Source organism: Dreissena polymorpha, chromosome 8 (genome assembly GCF_020536995.1).
Source record: "Dreissena polymorpha isolate Duluth1 chromosome 8, UMN_Dpol_1.0, whole genome shotgun sequence".
NCBI lineage: Eukaryota > Metazoa > Mollusca > Bivalvia > Myida > Dreissenidae > Dreissena > Dreissena polymorpha.
In genome coordinates, this window is record NC_068362.1 from 104,123,216 (window position 1) to 104,147,306 (window position 24,091).

Genomic DNA, 24,091 nt, shown 5'->3' on the forward strand with positions numbered 1-24,091 from the left:
TATAGTAGGTTGTAGCCTAGCAAGGTTAGAGCATGTGAATCATATAGTAGGTTGTAGTCAGGCATGATGAGAGCAATTGAATCATATAGAAGGTTGTAGCCTAGCAAGGTGAGTGCAAGTGAATCATATAGTAGGTTGTTGCCTGGCAAGGTTAGAGCAAGGGAATCATATAGAAGGTTGTAGCCTGGCAAGGTTAGAGCAAGTGAATCATATAGTAGGTTGTTGACTGGCAAGGTTAGAGCAAGGGAATCATATAGTAGGTTGTTGCCTGGCAAGGTTAGAGAAAGTGAATCATATAGTAGGTTGTTGCCTGGCAAGGTTAGAGCAAGGGAATCATATAGTAGGTTGTAGCCTGGCAAGGTTAGAGCAAGGGAACCATATAGTAGGTTGTAGCCTGGCAAGGTTAGAGCAAGGGAATCATAAACCAGGTAGTAGGTTGTAGCCTAGCAAGGTTAAAGCAAGGGAATCATATAGTAGGTTGTAGCCTGGCAAGGTTAGAGCAAGGGAATCATATAGTAGGTTGTAGCCTAGCAAGAAAAGAGCAAGGGAATCATATAGTGGGTTGTAGCCTGGCAAGGAAAGAGCAAGGGAATCATATAGTAGGTTGTAGCCTGGCAAAGTGAGAGCAAGGGAATCGTATAGTAGGATGTAGCCTGGCAAGGTTAGAGCAATGGAATCAAGAAGCAGGTTGTAGCCTGACAAGGTTAGAGCAAGGGAATCATAAAGCAGGTTGTAGCCTGGCAAGGTTAGAGCAAGGGAATCATAAAGCAGGTTGTAGCCTGGCAAGGTTAGAGCAAGGGAATAAAAATTTATAGAAGGTTGTGCTACAGTACATAGTCCATCGACATTGTGATGTCTTCACAATTTGGACGTGAGGGTCTTAATTGACCTGTAAACTCCTAGCCAATGCTTTTGCAGATCTATAGTGGAGCCAACTTGCAAGGATGGGCCTGTACTCACCAGCCTTAGATTAACCTTTAAACCTTTTACCACTTAGATACCTATTTAATCCTTTACCACTTAGATACCTATTTAATAGGGATGGCAACGGTTAATCGGTTAACCGGTTATCCGTTTCTTAAGAAGGTTAACTGATTACATAATTAATATTTGGTTACTCTTGGAAAAAACTCTTTTTTGTTGTTGAATGCAATAAATGCTCAAATCATTAGTTTTGTTATACTTCATTTCACTGTATTGGCTAATCCACTTATCTGATTGCAAATTATTGGCAATTACCACCGCGTTCAACTTGTTCAGATATCAGGTATTTAAAAAGTTAAGCGACAATCTACAATCGTGCCTCGATCATGGGATAATAAACACACCATAATTCAAAGCACTGGCTTTTATTGATCAAGACTGCAAGTTACTTGCAGGCTGTTCTGGTTTTATGCTGTTTGCACATAGTCATTTTTACTTTGCCTCTGAGTTGGAAAGGGTTAAGGAATGTTAAGTACAAGGATGGTTGCCTTAGCCACAAACATTCCATGAAATCTCACCTCACATACATTTTGTAGACCACACAGAAAGAAATTTAGTTTAGTTTAAACCTATGTATTTTAGCTTGATTGCATGGAAAGCCGAAGGCTAATTTCAAACACTCTTGAGTCTGTTTACTGGGACTAGATCCAGTACTTGGTGTCTTTGAGAGAGATGTAAAGAACGCTCCCACGTTGTTGATGGAACCCATGACCTCCAGGTCGCTTGGCGGACACTATATCCACTACGCCATGGCCACCCTTCAATTTAGGGGCAAAATTTAGTTTACCATCACAATTTTGAGAGGGGCTCTTTGGCCTGTAAGTCCAATTTGAATTATTTAAGCATATGGAGCAAATTGATATCACATTTCTTAAAACATTATAGCTAAACTTCAAAAAATGTATTACCATGAAATTAAGATGTGAAAGACTTTTCATTACATTGATCCTCACATTCCCTTGATCATAGATGACAAACAAATGCAGGGGTATAAGTAACCTTTGTGATTAAGTGCAAGTTGCTGAGCCCTTTCCCACTTAGCTGCAAAGTTAAAATGGCTATGTGCAAACAGGGTAAATCCAGAACAGTCTGCGAGTAACTTGCAGTATGTTCAAGTTTTATGCTGTTTGCTGCTCATCAGTATCTAAGGCTTGAAAAGAAACATTTAAAACTTGAATCTAGTAAGAAAGGCAATTAATTAAAAATAACTTTCTAAAGGACTGCAAATGCGTCAAAATACGTATCTAAGGGCTAAATAGTTAAATCTTCAATACTGAACCATTTCCAGGGTCGCAGTGTGAGTAACTTCCAGAAGGACCTTGAGACTATGAAGAACACAGCGATGTCCCTGAAGGCTGAGCTGGGTACTGACCTGCTGTCCCAGCTTAGTGCAGAGGACCAGGGGGAGATGGACGGGCTCAACGACCAAATCAAGCAGCTCACACAGCAGAACAAGGACTCACTCAAAGAGAGGATCAGGGTAAGACTTGTGGAGTAGCTCACACAGCAGAACAAGGGCTCACATAAGGAGAGGATCAGGGTAAGACTGGTGAATCAGCTCACACAGCAGAACAAGGACTCAGTCAAGGAGAGGATCAGGATAAGACTGGTGGAGCAGCTCACACAGCAGAACAAGGGCTCACTCAAGGAGAGGATCAGGGTAAGACTGGTGAATCAGCTCACACAGCAGAACAAGGGCTCACTCAAGGAGAGGATCAGGGTAAGACTGGTGAATCAGCTCACACACCAGAACAAGGACTCACTCAAGAAGAGGATCAGGGTAATACTGGTGAATCAGCTCACACAGCAGAACAAGGACTCATTCAAGGAGAGGATCAGGGTAAGACTGGTGAAGCAGCTCACACAGCAGAACAAGGGCTCAATCAAGGAGAGGATCAGGGTAAGACTGGTGGAGCAGCTCACACAGCAGAACAAGGACTGAGTCAAGGAGAGGATCAGGGTAAGACTGGTGAAGCAGCTCACACAGCAAAACAAGGACTCAGTCAAGGAGAGGATCAGGGTAAGACTGGTGGAGCAGCTCACACAGCAGAACAAGGACTCAGTCAAGGAGAGGATCAGGGTAAGACCGGTGGAGCAGCTCACACAGCAGAACAAGGACTCAGTCAAGGAGAGGATCAGGGTAAGACTGGTGAAGCAGCTCACACAGCAGAACAAGGACTCGCTCAAGGAGAGGATCAGGGTAAGACTGGTGGAGCTATAATGTGGTGCTTGGCTAACTGATAAATTCTAAACTTTACAGTTCCCCGTGATCTTGTATGGTTTACATTTAAAGGTCCTCTTCAGTAATGCATTATTTATAATAGTGGACCACAAATTAAGAGGTTTCTGGTCCATATTACAATCAGGTGATTGGATATTTATGTCCCCCACTATAGTAGTGGGGGACATATTGTTTTTGCCCTGTCCGTTGGTCTGTTGGTCTGTCTGTTTGCGCCAACTTTAACATTTTGCAATAACTTTTTCTATATTGAAGATAGCAACTTCATATTTGGCATGCATGTGTATCTCATGAAGCTGCACATTTTGAGTGGTGAAAGGTCAAGGTCATCCTTCAAGGTCAGAGGTCAAATATATATGGCCAAAATCGCTCATTTTATGAATACTTTTGCAATATTGAATATAGCAACTTGACATTTGGCATGCATGTGTATCTCATGGAGCTGCACATTTTGAGTGGTGAAAGGTCAAGGTCATCCTTCACAAGGTCAAGGTCATCCTTCAAAGTCAAACGTCATATAGGGGGACATTGTGTTTCACAAACTCATCTTGTTTTGAAATGCTTTTAGTGTTTCTATACAGCTGGATATTTACTGATTAGAAAGCTAGGAAAATTATGTGTGTATCAGTGATATGCAAAGAGCATGTAAAAAAAATCCAAGGCGTCCTTCATAAAGACAGGTAAAGTATGTGGATTCCTGGTATTTGAATACTGCCTGTTCTTACTGCTGTGGCTTCAGTAACAACAAAATCAATAGGCCCCTTTGGTAGTAAGGTTTTGCCTTGCCATGGGCTGTCACTGAATGTCTAATCAAATACACACACACATATGTCAATAGAAATTTCAGTGCCTATCATTTTTATGCCCCGTGTAGGGTGGCAGTTGAACTGTCCATCAATCCGTCTGTCTTTCAGTCCGTCCGAAAACTTTAATATTGCCCATTATATAATGCTAGTATTGTTTGAGTATTTTAAAGATATGTGTTAAAAAGAAGTTTTCCCTTTTGAGCCCTTCGAAATAACACAGTCCATTAAACAGATTCTTTAAGTTAACTTCATTGTTTAACAGCTTATGAAAGATGTACGTTATTTCTGTATGTGTAGTTGGAGGGTGAGAAGAACAAGTTGGAGAACCTGCTACACAACAACCTGGTGAAGAATCGAGAGCGTATCCAGGCCGATATGGAGGAGGAAGAGGGGCTCACCAAGAAAGACAAGCTGGACGCCTCTGATGAGAGGCTGAGAAAGGTCGACCAGAGGCTCAACGAGATCAAAAACAGCATCAAAGGTGGGGAATCATTGTAGTAGGGCTCGAGTGTTCTATTGGTGTGTTGACTTAAAAGGCGCGATCTAGTAGTTGTTACTTTTACTGCTATATCTCCCTACCTTTATCACCTACTTAGCTCGGCTGTTTATGGAGAAAACCCGAGGTATTGTCATAGCCAGCTCGGCGTCCGCCGTGCTAAAACCTTGACATTTTCCTCTAACATTAAAGTACTTCCACCTACAGCTTTGAAACTTCATATGTAGATTCACCTTAATGAGTTCTACACGCCACACCCATTTTTGGGTCACTAGGTCAAAGGTCAAGGTCACTGTGACCTCTAAAAAAAAATTCTGACAAGCTTTCGCAGCCGAGCGTGGCACCCGTTATGCGGTGCTCTTGTTTTTATACGCCCGTCTACGACGGGACGTATTATGGTATACCCCGCGTCTGTCCGTCCGTCCGTCTGTCCGTCCGTCCGTCTGTTAATGTCGTACGCTACGTCAAATATCCTTTGACAGATTTTCTTCAAATTTTAACACAATCTTAATATTGATAAACCCTGATCCCCTTTCGTTTTTGACGGAATTCTGAATTGTCGTTCCAGAGTTATGGGACTTTGTTCGTCAAAATTTCGTGATTTCATTGAATGTCCTACTGTAGCTCAAATATCCTTCGATGGATTTTTTTCAAATTTCAACACAATCTTAATATTGATAAACCCTGATCCCCTTTCGTTTTTGACGGAATTCTGAATTGTCGTTCCAGAGTTATGGGACTTTGTTCGTCAAAATTTCGTGATTTCATTGAATGTCCTACTGTAGCTCAAATATCCTTCGATGGGTTTTTTTCAAATTTCAACACAATCTTAATATTGATAAACCCTGATCCCCTTTCGTTTTTGACGGAATTCTGAATTGTCGTTCCAGAGTTATGGGACTTTGTTCGTCAAAATTTCGTGATTTCATTGAATGTCCTACTGTAGCTCAAATATCCTTCGATGGATTTTTTTCAAATTTCAACACAATCTTAATATTGATAAACCCTGATCCCCTTTCGTTTTTGACGGAATTCTGAATTGTCGTTCCAGAGTTATGGGACTTTGTTCGTCAAAATTTCGTGATTTCATTGAATGTCCTACCGTAGCCGTCCGTCCGTCCGTCTGTTAATGTCGTACGCTACGTCAAATATCCTTTGACAGATTTTCTTCAAATTTTAACACAATCTTAATATTGATAAACCCTGATCAGATCATAAAGCTATCTGGATTTCTCTCAGTCAATAAATCTTGAGTATACCATCTCATTTATGACAAACATTATTGACAAACATTTTTGCAGATATTACTTGTGTATTCTTCTAATTGCTCTATGGACAAACCTCAATCTAAATTGATGTTGCAAGATGATACATTATGCTCCATTGAAATAGTATCCCTGAAAAATTGAACAAGGTGAGCTTTTTTCTATTCCGATTGTACACTACCACTTACCCATCTACATTTCTCTTTTATTATTGGTTAAAATATCTATAACAGGTTTACTTCAACTCCATATCCTCTAAAGAAATGCATACATATACTCAAAAAAAGATATGGTATGAATGTCAAGGAGACGGCGCTCCATGCTCATGTACTTATAAAATAAACCATGTATTCAAATACAAATAAACTGAAGTAAAAAAATGATTCAAAGGGTTATTTATTACCTTACTACTTCATTGGCGAACGACGGGCGTATCATGCGCTCATGGCGCAGCTCCTCAGTTAGCTCTTCTGATTACATGTCACTTCAGCCTGTAGTCAATGTAGCTGTTAAGCAGATAGCAATATTTATTTTGTCATACCCAATGAATAAATTTCTGCATGGTTACTATTATAGCAATTATTGCTCTATGAACAAATAAGGTTAATCATTTCCCACAAAGATAGGTTTATTGACGCATTTGTAGTCCCTTAGAAAGTTACAATTTATTAAATTCCTTTCTTACTATATTCAAGTTTAAAAGGCTTCAATTCCAAACCTTAGATACTGATGAGCAGCAAACAGCATAAAACCTGAACAGACTGCAAGTAACTCGCAGGCTGTTCTGGTATTATGCTGTATGCACATAGCCATTTTCACTTTGCTTCTGAGTGGGAAAGGCCATAAATATGAGGTGTTTTGTTAAGTTAACATTTTATCATAAAAGCACACTTTAAATAACAGACAAAAATGTGACAACAGTCATAATGCACTGATATTGGTTTAAATTTGTGTGTGACATGGTTTCTTTATATTTACTATTATATCATTGTAAAGTGAGTTTTTTTCCACTGTTATTTCTGCTATTTACCAGAACTTGATGACACACTGGAAAAGTTGAACAAAGAGCAGAAAGAGTTACAGACCAACCTTGAGTACTGGAAGGTATAGACTATTGCAGTATATATATACAGTACTGGAAGTACTGTAAAGGTATATATACAGTACTGGAAGGTATATATATATAGTACTGGAAAAACTGGAAGGTATATATACAGTACTTGAAGAACTGGAATGTATACATACAGTATTGGAAGTACAGGAAGGTATATATACAGTACTGGAAGAACTGGAATGTATATATACAGTACTGGAAGAACTGGAATGTATATATACAGTACTGGAAGAACTGGAATGTATATATACAGTACTGGAAGAACTGGAAGGTATATATGCACTACTGGAAGGTATGGACTATTGCAGTATATATACTGTGTGAAGGGAATTGTTTCTATGTTTATTTGCACCCTTGTTTTTAGTACTTCTATATTGATTTTGTCATCTGGAAATGACTGTCAAGTATTTATATAGCCTGAAACACGGTAGTCTCGCGGTACTTAAGGAATGTTCACTTGCGTCTAGAAACCATCTTCATATATCCTATAAATGATTTAAAGGACAATCATTTTAAACTTTACTTGATTGGATAATTGCCTTTTTATGACAAAAATTCTTCAATATTGAATGGGATAGAAACAAAAACAACCCCACTGTCCGCCATTGATGTTTATTTTTTCGCCCTGTAGATTTGTGGTTAATAGGTCACACAGCACTAATTTTACATAAAACATGAATAAAAAAGATCTGACATACCATTCAAAGTAACAATCCTTAAGGTATATAGCAATTTAAATATATGGAATTTAAGACATAAAATAAAATAAATATGACAGTTATTTTCAAGCACTGTCTGATATTTTCGTTGAGACATTCAATTAAACTAAAAAAAATCAAATCATGTTAGAGTCTAAGTTATACAATATTTTATTACAAAAAATCTATTCATACTTGCAGTGAGAAATGTTTTCTGTCAGATTTGACAGGTAGTTCATGCAGGTTTGTTTATTTAACAAATCCAGAGGGTGCTAATAAAAACCGCGAGTTAACTGGGTTTAAGCATAGATGTCTGAAAAGTGTCCCTATGTTTGTAAGGTTTAAATTAATAATTGGGTTTTTGTAAAGCAACGTTACTGCACTTTACAGATGATTCGCCTCATGATAAAGTATCTGTCATTGTATGCATTTTTAGCTCGACTATTATATATGAAATATATGTAGTGGAGCTATCCTACTCACATCGGCATTGCCGTTCCCGTGTCCGTTTGCGTGCAAATGTTAAAGTTTGCGTACAACCCCAAATATTTTCAATGCCCCTTGACATATTGCTTTCATATTTTGCATACTTGTTAACCATCATGACCCCAACCTATTAACAAGAGCAGACAACTTTATCAAGCATTTTGACAGAATTATGGCCCCTTTTATACTTAGAATATGCATATTATTGATAAATCTATGTTAAAGTTTGCGTACTACCCCAAATATTTCCTGTGTCCCTTGACATATTGCTTTCATATTTTGCATTCTTGTTTACCAACATGACCCCAACCTATAAACAAGAGCAGACAACTGTATCAAGCATTTTGACAGAATTATGGCCCCTTTTATACTTGGATAATTAAAAATTTTGCTTAAATTGCCATAACTTCTTTATTTTATGATCAGATTTTATTAATACTTTGACAAAACAACACTTACCTGAATACCACAATGGATTCCACCCAAACAAAACTCCACGCCCTAACCCAGAATCCCTGCCCCCCCCCCACCTCCCCCCCCACAATTTTTTTTTTCCTTTTTTTATTTATGAAAGATATGATATTATTTATGAAAGATCATCTTATAAATGACCACACCCCACATTATACTATACCCTCTCCCCCGCCCTTCCTCCCCCCCCCAAAAAAAAAAGTTTTTTTTTTCCTTTTTCTTATTTTTTTTTTTTGAAAGATCGTCTAATAAATGACCACACCCCACATTATACCCCCCCCCCCCCCCCCCCCCAAAAAAAAAAAATTTAAAAAAATTGAATATGAACAATTTCCCCATGATGGCTTTCGTTATACTGTCAAGCACTCAAATAGTCGAGCGCGCTGTCCTCTGACAGCTCTTGTTAGATCACATGGGCACAATGTATGGTGAGCTTTTGTGATGTGCGGCGTCAACATTTGCCTTGTTTACATACTAGAGGCCACATTTATTGTGTGATCTTTATGAAATTTGGTAAGAAGATTTGTGCCAATCAAATCTTGGAAAAATTCAAAAATGGTTGGTTGAAAAACATGGCCGCCAGAGGTTGGGGCATTTTTCCTTCTATGGCTATTGTTGTAAAACTTTGTTGACATTCTAATATATAATTGTTATAACTATTTTCAGGGACAGGAAAAGGAGATACAAGACAAGCTTGGTGATGACTCCAAAGAACTGGACAAGATGACCAATAAGCAGTCGGTTCTCCTTAGAAAGGTCTGTTGTCTGCTTTAGTCCATCTTCTTGCCTTAGCCCTTTCCTATTCAGAAGCAAAGTGAAAATGTGTATGCGTAAACGGCATCAAACGAGAATAGCCCGCGAGTAACTCGCAGTCTGTACAGGTTTTATGTTTTTTCCTGCTCATCAGTATTTAAGGGTTGGAAATAGCGCTTTTGAAACTTGAATCTTGGAAGAAAGGTCTTTAATTAAATTTAACTTTCTGAGGGACTACAAATGGGTCAAAATACATTCATAAGGGGTAAAGGGTTAAGATGTTTTCAAGGCTGGGGATGGAATGCAGGTGCTATCAAATGTTGCACATGGGCCCTCCCAAAGTTTTGATAATGATATCCAGTGTTTAGGTAATGATAATATCGACCCCTTGGTGCAAAAAGGTACTATGTGGCATTCAAATTAGAAGGCATATGTACCTTTTTGCACCCATGGGGCGATATGTGATGATTGTCAGTCCTCTACTGTTGATACTGGAGGGGATTACCGAAACCTCAAGTCAAAAAGTGTGCGTGTCTGTCTGTGTTTCTGTCCAAATGTGAATCCAACTTATGCTATGTTCATTAAACTTGGTATGTCAATAGAAGGCCATATGGGGAATATACACATAACCTGAGTTTTTTAGCTCGACTATGATACATGAAATATATATAGTGGAGCTATCCTACTCACCCCCGGCGTCGGCGTTCTGTTCCGTGCCGTGCCGTTAGCGTGCAAATGTTAAAGTTTTCGTACTACCCCAATTATTTTTATTGTCCCTTGACATATTTCTTTCATATTTTGCATACTTGCTTACCAACATGACCCCAACCTATAAACAAGAGCAGACAACTCTATCAAGCATTTTGTCATAATTATGGCCCCTTTTCCACTTAGAATATGCAGCAAATGTGAAAGTTATTGCCCCTTTTATACTTAGAATATGTGTATTATTGATAAATCTATGTTAAAGTTTGCGTACTTCCCCAAATATTTCCTTTATCCTTTGACATATTGCTTTTATATTTTGCATACTTGTTTACCAACATGACCCCAGCCTATAAACAAGAGCAAACCACTGTATCAAGCCTTTTTACATAATTATGGCCCCTTTACACTTAGATAATTTAACATTTTGCTTAAATTGCCATAACACGTTTTATTATTACTTTGACAAAACAACACTTACCTGAATACCACAATGGATTCCACCCAAATAACAAATAATACCCCACGCCCCTACCCAGAATCCCTTATAATATAAAATTTTATTTAAACATCATCTAATAAATTACCCCACCCCACATTATACCCCCCTCTCACCCCTATCCCCCCCCCCCCCCCCCAAAAAAAACAAAAAAATAAATATTTTTTTTGTTTAAACATCATCTAATAAATAACCACACTCCACATTATACCCCCCCCCCCCTCTAACCCCCACCCTACCCCCCCCCCCCCCCAAAAAAAAAATTAAAAGAAATGTCTTCTTTTTTATGCCCCCTTTTCGAAGAAAAGGCGGCATAAAGTGATCGGACTGTCCGTCTGTCTGTCTTTCCGTCACACTTTGCGTCTAGGTTTCGAAAAATGCTCATAACTTCTATGTCCCTTGAGATATAACCTTCATATTTGGTATGCATGTGTTTATGGACAAGGCCTTTCCATACGCACAAAAAATTTTACCCCTGTAACCTTGACCTTGAACTTAGGGTCCGCGTTTAGGTTTCAAAATCTGTGTTTAGGTTTCGAAAAATGCTCACAACTTCTATGTCCCTTGAGATATAGCCTTCATATTTGGTATGCATGTGAATATGGACAAGACCTTTCCATGCGCACACAAATTTTACCCTTGTGACCTTGACCTTGAACTTAGGGTCCGCAAATCTGCGTTTAGGTTTTGAAAACGCTCATAACTTCTATGTCCCTTGAGATATAACCTTCATATTTGGTATGCATGTGTATATGGACAAGGCCTTTCCATACTCACAAAATTGTTCACCCCTGTGACCTTGACCTTGAACTTAGGGTCCGCATTTGGGTTTTGAAATCTGTGTTTAGGTTTCGAAAAAAGCTTATAACTTGTATCAAGCGTTATAGGGGGCATAAGTCATCATATGGTGTTTATTTTCGAAAGATCATCTAATAAATGACCACACCCCACATTATACCCTCTCTTTACACCCCCCCCCCCAAAAAAATTTTTTTTTTTTTCTTTTCCTTTTTTTTATTTTTGAAAGATCGTCTAATAAATTATTGAATATGAACAATTTCCCCATGATGGCTTACGTTATAATGTCAAGCACTCGAATAGTCAAGCGCTTTGTCCTCTGACAGCTCTTGTGTTCTAAAGCTAACACTATGGTTCATAAATTATAACTAAAATTCAGATTCTGACATTTTAATATAACTGTGCATTTTACCTCCTTGTTTGGTATGTTTATATTCTATTTAAAACATCTTTATTCATAATATTTCACTAGGTGAAATCTTAACAAAACTAATAAATGTTCAGTTATTTTCAGCACAAACATCGTCATAATCTGCATTTATTGAAGTTGATCTACTGTGTCATGCAGATGTATCATTGTATTTACAGAAAGATGATTGCATGAAGAAGATCCGTGAACTTGGCTCGCTGCCTAGCGATGCCTTTGAGAAATATCAAAATCTCAACTCTAAGCAGGTATATCTTGTTGAACTTGATTTAGGTCAAAGTCTATTTAGGATTCAAGTGAAACTTATTTTGAAATGACATTACATCCCCAAAGGTGTATGTATGTTTCTGTCATAATGAATGCTTTGTTTGATTGTTAGTATCGTAGCGGACTGGATGTTTGCTACTGTAAAATTTCGTATTTTAGTCTAAAACCAACAAATATCCAACGTCTTCCAGAATTCTATTTCAGCTAAGAAAACAACAGAACTTACTTGCATGTGTATTTACATACCTTTTATCTCCTGAGCATTTCACCTGTATGAATGAACCTTTATTATTTACTTTCAAAATACTCGTATACATGTACATTTGTCTCTTTCCACTCAAACTATGTATATTTCAACTGAAAAAAAAAGGAATTTCCTGTACCACATATCTCTTAACAATTTCACCAAGCTCTATTGTATTCCAACAAGACTCCATACAGCCAAACATAACCAAAACCTCTTGCCTGCTCTCTTCATTCAGCTTTTCAAGAAGTTGGACCAGTGCAATGCTGAGCTGAAGAAGTACAGCCACGTTAACAAGAAGGCTCTTGACCAGTTTGTCAACTTCACTGAACAGAAATCCAAACTGATCTCTAGGAAAGAGGAGCTTGACAGAGCACATACTGTGAGTACAATGTAAAATTTGGTCTCAGTTTTACATTAATAATAAATCTATCAGTCGTGTCTGGAAAGTGGAGCTTTACGCATGGGAGTAACTGTTTGTCCCATATGTGCGTTAAGTGTGGTCTGTTCTTAGATTAGCCTCAGCAGTCTGACAGGCGAATCAGTGATAACCTTTCATCATAGACTGTATTTTAGTTTAGAAGAAACTTTCTCAAATAAATGAAATTCCCATAAAATTGAAAGGTTTGTTGCTGATTAGCCTGTGCGGACTGCAGAGGCTGGTCTCACACTACTCTTTACGCACATGTGTTAAGCCTTTTTTCCCCAGATTTAGGTTTATATTATTCATTGATATTATTTTCAAAGTTTCAATTTCATCAGATACAGAAGGACGCTGTTGCAAAAAATCCCCAGGATTCCAGTCAAAAACCTAACAATTTATAATCAATTAATAGAACAATAAGTATGTATTGCAGCATATATTTGAGACTCGCTGTACTGGGCTTAATGCATGTCAGTAAAGTGTCGTCCCAGATAAGATTGTTAAGTCTGCACAGGCTTATCAGGGTCGACCTTTTCCCTTTTTATGTTTTTGACCCCTACCGGTAAAACCGGAGGGGACTTATGGTTTGCACTCTGTCCGTCAGTCTGTCACACTAATCTGGATCCTGCGATAACTTTTAAAGTTCTTCATATTTTTTCATGAAACTTGAAACATGGATAGATGACAATATGGACATTATGCACGTCATTACATTTTGTACCTAGGTCAAGAATTCTGGTTGCAATGGCAACAAATAAAAAGAATCTGACAATGGTGGAGTTTCACCGGTAGAGGACCATATTGCTTGGCAATCTCTTGTTTCATTGAAAGGAAGTCACTTCTTAGTAAAAATCCAGGCAGAAATTGTGTCCCTGATTAGTCTGTACAGTCTTATTTGGGTCAAATATTTATTAGGCCCTCTTTTCTGTAAGGAAGCTTGAATATTGGTTGGGGGGTCTGCCATTAAGGGCAATAACTCAACCGTTTCCCCTATAAGAAGCATAGTGGAAATGGCTTTTGCAACCAGCATAAAACCAGAACAGCCTGCGAGTAACTCGCAGGCTGTTCAGGTTTTATGCTCATTGCTGCTGATCAGTAACTAAGGGCTGGAAATGAAGCCTTTCAAACTTGAATCTAGTAAGAAAGATATTTAATTAAATGTAACTTTGTGAGGGACTACAAATGCGTCAAAATACGTATCAAAGTGGTAAAGGATTAAATTCATGTCCAACCTGTGTTGCTTTCAGTCCATTCTGGAGCTGATGAATGCCTTGGACCACAGAAAGTACGAGGCCATCCAGCTCACATTCAAACAGGTCAGCTCCTCTACTCAATACTGTTGATTTATATGTCACAGCGTCAAAGCAACTTGTCATTTACATATGTTAATGCCGGCCTTTAAAGAAAGTGGCATGTGGCATGGCACTGTAGGTTTCATGGTCAAATTCGACTTGACCTCAAAGTATGACCTTGCTAACATTCCAATTCTTCTACTTCTAATTCTTCTAATTTGGTCTTTTCCATGGTTTTTCAAAACAAAAATAAATATGTTTAAAGCAACTTGTCATATAACTATAAAATTTCTTGTTGATTGTTCATCTTGAAATGTTAAAGTGTTTTCTGTTCCTCCTGTGTGTGGCTGTGTAAGAGCGTTTTCTTATGTGACCTTTACTTGTAATCTATTGCATTTATAGAGTAAAATGTTTATATATTCAGGTCAAATACAAATATTTAGGCATTAAATATTATAATCATGCATAAATCAGTGGATGTCTTTGATAAAAATCAATTCTGCAAATATTGTTGATATGTTTTTTTGAAGTATGTCACTGATTTCTTTGTGTAGGTGTCCAAGTTCTTTAGTGAGATCTTCAAGAAGCTGGTTCCCGACGGTCATGCAGTGCTGGTCATGAAGAAAGGGGATACAGACCAAGGGGTAGGGCATAATATTGTGTGGAATGAAACAAGTATTCAGATCAAGGGGTAGGGCAATATCATGTGTGGAATGAATACATAAACAAGTATACAGACCAAGGGGTAGGGCAATATCATGTGTGGAATGAATACATAAACATGTCCTGTGTGGAATGAATACATGAACATGTATACAGGCCATGGGGTAGCCTAGGGCAATATCATGTGTGGAATGAATACATAAACATGTATACAGACAAAAGGGTAGGGCAATATCATGTGTGGAATGAATATATAAACATGTATACTGACCAGGTAGGGCAGTATCATGTGTGGAATGAAACAAGTATACAGACCAAGGGGTAGGGCAATATCATGTGTGGAATGAATACATAAACAAGTGTACAGACCAAGGGATAGGGCAATATCATGTGTGGAATGAATACATAAACAAGTGTACAGACCAAGGGGTAGGGCAATATCATGTGAGGAATGAATACATAAACAAGTGTACAGACCAAGGGATAGGGCAATAGCATGTGTGGAATGAATACATAAACAAGTGTACAGACCAAGGGGTAGGGCTATATCATGTGTGGAATGAATACATTAACAAGTATACAGACCAAGGGGTAACGCAATATCATGTGTGGAATGAATACATAAACAAGTGTACAGAACAATGGATTGGGCAATATCATGTGTGGAATGAATACATAAACAAGTGTACAGACCAAGGGGTATGGATATATCATGTGTGGAATTAATACATACTAGTAAACAGACCAAGGGGTATGGCGATATCATGTGTGGAATGAATACATGAGCATGTGTACAGACCAAGGGGTAGGGCAATCATGTGTGGAATGAATACATAAAAAAGTATACAAACCAAGGGGTAGGGCAATATCATGTGTGGAATGAATACATAAACATGCATACAGACCAAGGGGTTGGGCAATGTCATGCGTGGAATGAATACATAAAAAGTATACAAACCAAGGGTGAGGGCAGTATCCTGTGTGGAATGAATACATAAAAAAGTATACAAACCTAGTGTTTTTCCCAGGCCATTTTAGCGTGGCGAAAAGCCGAGCCGCCCTTCCGGATCGCCACTCTGCCCTTTTCAAAGGCAAATTTCGCCATGCGCCCTTTTTTTCAAAGGCAAATTTCGCCACGCGCCCTTATCGATAACATCTTTATTGCCTTACGAGCTAACTTGGTCCGCAAAATCAGCTTCCTTGATTGTCTCTGACGCTCCGACTGTGCTTGATTTACTGGAGAGACGTCAACGTCTAATCGACTATATTAATTAAGCAGATTTAATCTATTACAGTGCTTGATTTATAGGTAGGTCTTACTGACTGCTCCAAAGCTGTGAATTAGTCATGCGTGATTAACCTCGTGTCAGTATCAATCGATAATGCCGAAGGCTATATTATACCAAGCGCACTTTTCAGTCGGCAATGTGTACTCCTCCACGAAATCATTACTTCGGAGACTTTTGATGAATAACTCGATGTTATTCTCGTGGCAATTGTGCATCGCATGCATTATTCAGTTATATCAAAACATATATTTATTCCCATAATTACATTTAAAATCACAAACAAATTTATTCTTTATCGTTTTCGTCTTTAAGATAATTAGATTTATTTATTGAAATAATTACTGATACGTATACTAATTTAACAAAATGCGAATCGCGTATTCGATTTAACGTTGCTATGCGCACCTGTCGCTTACATCATTTGACATTTTATCAACATGGCGGACTATACAGAATTATATTGTGACTCGGCAAAAATGGCAAATAACTTCGTAAAAGATCGAATTAACGATGGAGATTAAACATTAAGAAGGAATAAATGAAATGTCTGTGATAATCAACAATGCATAAAAATGTTTTAGATAGCAACAACATTATTTATTTATTTGTTATCTACTCGGTGGATGTATGTCACGGAAACGAGTGTTTGCATATTGTTAGCGATCAATTTACTCGCAATGTTATTTTAAACATCTGTCAAAATTATTGTTAGAAAATAGGATAAGACAAACATGGTTTCATTTATATGTTAGTGGATCTGTGTATAATCAGATTCATATGCATATATTGCTTTATTATGTTTGTCGTGCTGTACAGTTTATTGAAACAGCATGGAACTTAAATGTACATTGCAAGGTAAATATATTAATATAAATCATAGTAAGTTAAATACATCTATTACCATTAAATGTGCTTGTTTATTTTTTTTTCCACAACTGCCTCTGATGCGATTACATGTTTCTCCCTAATTCAGGTATTCACAGAACGTTTTTGCCCTTTTTTGCCTAAACTGCGTGCTAAAATGCCATTTTTGAAAGTAATGCGCCATGCCCCTTTGCCCTCCTGGGAAAAACACTAAAACCAAGGGGTAGGGCAATATCATGTGTGGAATGAAAACGTATAAACATGTATACAGACCAAGGGGTAAGGCAATATCATGTGTGGAATGAATACATAAACAAGTATACAGACCAAGGGGTAGGGTAATATCATGTGTGGAATGAATCCATAAACATGTACAGTGGAAACCCTCTAAACCGGATCCTCTCTATACCGGAATCCTCTCTAAACCAGACAAATTGTCCAGTCCCATTTTTTTCCCTATAAAACCATGCGTAAAATATCTCCTTAAGACCGGAATCCCCTCAAATCGGAATACCGGTCATTCTTTGGATCAAAATTGGGTCATTTCATACGTAATTGTACCTCTCTAAACCGCTCAGGGCCGGTTTATCGCACCTCAGACCTAGTGTCGAAATGTTGTGAATAGCGGATTTAATACGCGTGAAATTAATAAAGGTGGTCGAAAATTTGTAAACTGTAATAATCGCAAACCAATTTAAAGGTACTTGTCCTGTGATGTACATATCGATCAATAGAGGTGAGAATACTGATTATAATTACTGACTACAAATATAGAGTTCTTTAGTGTGTTTTGTTGTTGATGTAGGAAGCCGTGTTAAATTTTAATAATCTTAATGCTATTATATTTTGTGTAATTTATTACAAATGCTAATTTAGTGTCATATAAAATGATGATTTGCAGAGTTCTTGAAGCAGTTGCATTTAGATATCCATTTAGATTTTCAAATTGGTAATTAAGATAACTAAGACTAAAAATGTCCGAACCTCCTTCTAAGCGAAGGCGCGTGGAATTGTCTCTAGAAGACAAAATCAAATTGATAAAAGAGTCAGAGATGTTCCCTAAACCTACACTCAAGATACTGTCAGAGAAATATGGGGTACGAAAGTCGACGATCGGGGATATCGTGCGAAAAAAGTCTGCGTACATATCTCATTGGAAAAACAACTCTTCACCAAACAAAAGTCGGTTTAACAATGAAATGAAATTTAGAAACATCAACAAACTTGTATGGGACTGGTTCTGTATTGTAAGGGCTAAGTCATTGCAGATCTCTGGTCTGATCATACAGGAAAAGGCGCGGAGCTTTTCTAACGAACTAGGAATTAGTGACCTTAAAGCGTCTTATGGGTGGCTGTGTCGTTGGAAGATGTTTTTCAGTGTAAAAAGGAACTAAATTCACCTAAAAAATGCATACATGTGTGAAATTGTTTGTTTTTTATGGTTCACTGTTTGTTTTATGTTATGAATGATATTGCTTTCGAATCAATAGATTAAGTGACATGTGTTGTTCTTATGTGATGCAGTATCAATAAATGTTATATGTAAATAAACTATTAAATTTTGCAGAAAGTGTTTTTTTTCCACATCAGCTATGTAATTGAGCTTCTGAAAGTAAAATAGCCAATGTCCCCTCTAAACCGGAATCCTCTCTAAACCGGAATTTCCTCTTGGTCCCGGGGATGTCAGGTTTAGAGGGGTTCCAGTTTATACTGATCAAGGGGTAGAGCTATATCATGTGTGGAATGAATACATTAACAAGTATACTGACCAAGGGGTAGGGCAATATCATGTGTGGAATGAATACATAAACATGTATACAGACCAAGCGGTAAGGCATTATCATGTGTGGAATGAATACATAAACATTTATACAGACCAAGGGATAGGACAATATCATGTGTGGAATAAAGACATAAACATGTATACAGACCAATGGGTAGGGTAATATCATGTGTGGAATGAATACATAAACATGTATACAGACCAAGGGGTAGGGCTATATCATGTGTGGAATGTATACATAAACAAGTATACAGACCAAGGGGTAGGGCTATATCATGTGTGAAATGTATACATAAACAAGTATACAGACCAAGGGGTAGGGCATTATCATGCGTGGAATGAATACATAAACAAGTATACAGACCAAGGTGTTCGGCAATATCATGTGTGGAATGAATACATAAACCAGTATACAGACCAAGGGGTTCGGCAATATCATGTGTGGAATGAACACATAAATAAATATACAGACCAAGGGGTAGGGCATTATCATGCGTGGAATGAATATATAAACAAGTATACAGACCAAGGGGTAGGGCATTATCATGTGTGGAATGAGTACATAAACAAGTATACAGACAAAGGGATAGGGCATTATAATGCGTGGAATGAATACATAAACAAGTAAACAGACCAAGGGGTAGGGCATTATCATGCGTGGAATGAATCCATAAACAAGTATACAGACCAAGGGGTAGGGCATTATCATGCGTGGAATGAATACATAAACAAGTGTACAGACCAAGGGATAGGGCAATATCATGTGTGGAATGAATACATAAACAAGTATACAGACCTACAGACCAAGGGGTAGGGCATTATCATGTGTGGAATGAATACATAAACAAGTGTACAGACCAAGGGATAGGGCAATATCATGTGTGGAATGAATACATAAACAAGTATACAGACCTACAGACCAAGGGGTAGGGCATTATCATGTGTGGAATGTATACATAAACAAGTATATAGACAAAGGGATAGGGCTATATCATGTGTGGAATGAATACATAAACAAGTATTCAGACCAAGGGGTAGGGCAATATCATGTGTGGAATGAACACATAAATAAATATACAGACCAAGGGGTAGGGCATTATCGTGTGGAATGAATACATAAACAAGTATACAGACCAAGGGGTAGGGCAATATCATGTTAGGAATGAATACATTCACACGTTCTCTCGTGCTGTGTCAAATAAAATAGCTGGGTTATTAATAACATCTCTTACATTGACATTGATAAAAAATGGTATGAAATAGCTTGTATCACATCTTAATAAGCACATTTTATTATAAGCTTTCCATTGGTTTATAGATCAAAGTAAGTGTCAATGTGCTGTAGTTATAGTCTTTCTCTGAAATCAAAATCTAGTCACTAAGTGACATTTCGACCTTTCTGTTGCTAGGGTGATGATGATGATGAAAACCAATCCAAGGAAGTGCCACTTGTGGAGCAGTTTACAGGTGTAGGAATAAAGGTAGGACATAATACATATTGTGATGATGATGATGATGATGATGATGATGGTGATTATGGTGGTGATGATGATGATGGTGGTGGTGATGATGATGATGATGATGATGATGATGATGATGATGATGATGATGATGATGAAGATGATGATAGAAAATGTTAGGTGTATATCTTTTGTGGGTTTTTCATTGTCTTAAATGTGAACTTAACTTAATGGTTTATTCGACATATGAACTTGAATGTGTGTTTGTGTTTTTTATTGGGGCTAGTTTTAGAAACTGTAAATAAATTGTGAAAATATTGATATGCTTCAGAAACATAAAGCATAACATAACATCAATTTATGAATGTGTGCTTCCATTATTTAGAGATAATAATCTCATCGTAGATAATGTCTATCCATGTATCTGGCAGGTGTCGTTCACGGGTAACAAGGCCGAGATGCGGGACATGCAGCAGCTGTCTGGAGGGCAGAAGTCACTGGTGGCCCTCACCCTGATCTTTGCCATCCAGAAGTGTGACCCCGCCCCCTTCTACCTGTTTGATGAGATTGACCAGGCACTGGACTCACAGCACAGGAAGGCAGTCGCTGGTATGAGTTGGGAAAGATCACATACAGTACAGGATGCTTCTAATAAAGGGGCCGGGTGGAAAGTGGGACCAGTTTGGTGATTGTTCATAAAAATTAGCTAAATTCTATTATTTTCTTAGTTGTAATTAAGCTTTGAAAAACTTTTCTATCGCAAGGGTATGCATGGACAAAGGAATTTAGGACATGTTCTTTAAACAGCTTTGTTTAAATATCAAAACGTGAAAGTAAGATTTTGACATTTTGAACCTAGCCGTATTACTTTCATGGCATTCTCAATGCATGTATTCCCTTCCAGTATTACTTTCACTGCATTCTCAATGCATGTATTCCCTTCCAGTATTACTTTCACGGCATTCTCAATGCATGTATTCCCTTCCAGTATTACTTTCACGGCATTCTTAATGCATGTATTCCCTTCCAGACATTCTCAATGCATGTATTCCCTTCCAGACATTCTCAATGTATGAATTCCCTTCCAGTATTACTTTCACTGCATTCTCAATGAATGTATTCCCTTCCAGTATTACTTTCACGGCATGCTCAATGCATGTATTCCCTTCCAGTATTACTTTCATGGCATTCACAATGCATGTATTCCCTTCCAGTATTACTTTCACTTCATTCTCAATGCATGTATTCCCTTCCAGTATTACTTTCACGGCATTCTCAATGCATGTATTCCCTTCCAGACATTATCAATGCTTGTATTTCCTTCCAGTATTACTTTCACGGCATTCTAAATGCATGCATCCCTTCCCGTATTACTTTCACATAATTTTCAATGCATGTATTTCCTTCCAGACATGATCCACGAGCTGTCCCAGGATGCACAGTTCATCACCACAACATTCAGACCTGAGCTACTTGAACATGCTGACAAATTCTATGGTGTCAAGTTCAGAAATAAGGTGAGTTAAAGACATAATCACACACCTTTCAATTATACGCTGTAAATCCAATACCTGTATAGCACGCTCCGTTATAAGGATGAATCCAATATAACACAATGAGTCTTGGCTTTCATTTTTTTCTCATAAAAATGGGCATGTGTGGAGGAAAATAATATTTAGGTATACCTGTACTTATTTGGAATAAACACATAGGTATTTTATTTTAACTGTCTGTCAGTCCGTCAGTCCGTCCGAAAACTTTAACATTGGCCATAACTTTTGCAATATTGAAGATAGCAACTTGATATTTGGCATGCATGTGTATCTCATGGATCTTCACATTTTGAGTGGTGAAGGGTCAAGGTCATCCTTCAAGGTCAAAAGTCAAAAAATACAATCCAAGGGAAGTAATAAGCTTTAAAAGGGAGATAATTTCTAAACCTGCCAAATGATATATTGAAATTTTATTTCAAAGCGTTGCAATAGGGGGCATTGTGCTTCTAACAAACACATCTCTTGTTTTAATCTGATGTGATAGGGGGACTATCAAAGGTATTGGTTTTGACAAACCATTATATCTGAATATTCAGTTGCATACATACAATATAGTTTCCGTGAATATCCAAACTTGTCTGGACATTTTAACTTGTGGTTTGATCCTTATACCGGTAACAATCTTTCATTCATTCCATAATGCACAATAAAGACAAGATGTATTAAAAAGCAAATTCAGTCAAATATTGTCGCTAAATATTCCTAGATTTTCATAAAAACAAACATTATCCTCTTTTAGGGGGGCATTACAATTAACCACATTTAATCCATTTAATGATTTTGTGAACACTATTTGCCTGTTTCCAGGTGAGCCACATTGACTGTGTTAGCTATGAGGAGGCACAGGACTTTGTTGAGGACGACACAACACACGGATGATCTACCACCATATTGCTTTTAATTGACTCTGAAAGAAAATAGCTAAAAAGTTGTTTTTAAAAACGTCTGGTTTACTCTTGCTAATCATCCATGATTTATAATCAGTTTTTGTGTTGGTATTTTTAAGAAATTTTTGTTGCTTTTGTCAGCACAACACAAGACATGTGAGACGTGTTTGGATGATTACCAAATATTAAGATTTGATTTAATCATGATCTATTTGACTATGGCTGAAATCGCTCCTGTGTGTCCAGTATTTGACATGTCTAGACACATTAAAAAGTTGTAAGTAGTTTGGCAAATCTGATTGATACTGACTGTAATATTAAAATGGTTGCACTGTTCCATAGATCTGGTTTTATTGCTGTATATTCTTGACAATGCAATACATGTAGACAACTTGACTCGCCCCATAGTTAACTGTATTAAAAGTGTCATTTTTGTGACACTTGTTTTTTGTGTTCACTTGTTTCATCACAAAAATAATTGAAATAACGTCCAGCATTAAATTTAATAGAGATCCTTGTAACTTATTTTCAATTTCTTCATTGGAATATTTATGATTCCAGTCTCAGAAACACTTCTGAAATTGCATTTTAAGTGAAATTAAAGTATGTTGATCTCATGAAAATCAATATAAGTCACTGAAAATGTGTTGGTATACATTGTTAGTTGTAGAACATTTTGAATATTGAAAATATTTTTCATTTTTACAGGTTAGCCATTTTCGGTAGTTATATCATTTGAAATGTTTCTGTGTGTATTTAGATTAACCATTAAATATCATGAAACATCTTCATTGTGTGATTTTTTATGCCTCTGGTAGGGTGGCATTTAGCAGTCGGACTGTCCGTCCGTTTGTTTGGCATGCTGTTTTAAGGAGGTTTTTACAGAATGCTTTGAGAAATTGTGCAGATTTTTCGTATGTGAGTCAACCTACATAAGGAGTGTGAGTTTTGTATTGTACATTGTTTTTTGGCAAAGATATGGGCTTTTGACTTTGAAATTTTCTCTGTAATAACTGTTTTCGGGAGGTTTTTTACAAAACGCTTTAAGATATTGAGCTGATTTTTGGCTTGTGAGTCTACAAGCCCAGTAGGGGTCATTGTGTTTCACAAACACATGTCATGCTTGTTTCTGAAGTTTTACTTACAAAAAGATATTGCACCAAAGTGATTACCGGTTTATGCTCAATGGGTTTGAACTTAATGATAATCTTTGAAGTCATCTAGAACTCCATTGTTCGACACGCTTTTTATCTGGTTGTTAAGAAACAGTAGTAACTGGTGACCTTCAGTCTGGTCAGACTATGAGTGGGTATTCTGGTATCTGACAAATATAGGACCTTCAGTGCTCGGGCTGCGCTCTGTGAAATAGGAGTTTAATGCATGTGCGTAAAGTGTCATCCCGCATTAGCCTGTGCAGTCTGCACAGGCTTATCAGGGACGACACTGCGCTTTTATGGTAATTTTCTTTTCAGGAAAGTTGCAAAAATCCAGTTTAGGCGGAGAGTGCTATGCTGACCATTTATATAATATATATTTAATATATTTATACCCTCTTACTGGGTGATGCTCTGGGCTAGTTACTTCAATTAACGTTATGTACTTCAACCACACAATGATGGACCTT

The 24,091-nt window shown here is 37.5% G+C and overlaps 1 protein-coding gene across 2 annotated transcripts in view; it reads left to right on the forward strand.

Moving 5' to 3' along the window:
* LOC127840982 (structural maintenance of chromosomes protein 3-like) overlaps window positions 1-23,254 on the forward strand; it is an 85,237-nt gene extending 61,983 nt beyond the window's left edge. For both annotated transcript variants that reach the window (XM_052369455.1, XM_052369454.1), the window contains exons 20-31: window positions 2,273-2,464; window positions 4,327-4,510; window positions 6,824-6,894; window positions 9,226-9,315; window positions 11,903-11,989; window positions 12,491-12,634; window positions 13,924-13,992; window positions 14,523-14,612; window positions 19,977-20,048; window positions 20,459-20,636; window positions 21,438-21,544; window positions 22,388-23,254. In XM_052369455.1, the coding sequence (XP_052225415.1) occupies window positions 2,273-2,464; window positions 4,327-4,510; window positions 6,824-6,894; window positions 9,226-9,315; window positions 11,903-11,989; window positions 12,491-12,634; window positions 13,924-13,992; window positions 14,523-14,612; window positions 19,977-20,048; window positions 20,459-20,636; window positions 21,438-21,544; window positions 22,388-22,459 (1,356 nt within the window). In that variant the 3' untranslated portion in view covers window positions 22,460-23,254. The remainder of the gene's footprint in view (window positions 1-2,272; window positions 2,465-4,326; window positions 4,511-6,823; window positions 6,895-9,225; window positions 9,316-11,902; window positions 11,990-12,490; window positions 12,635-13,923; window positions 13,993-14,522; window positions 14,613-19,976; window positions 20,049-20,458; window positions 20,637-21,437; window positions 21,545-22,387) is intronic.
* The last annotated feature ends 837 nt before the right edge of the window (window positions 23,255-24,091 follow it).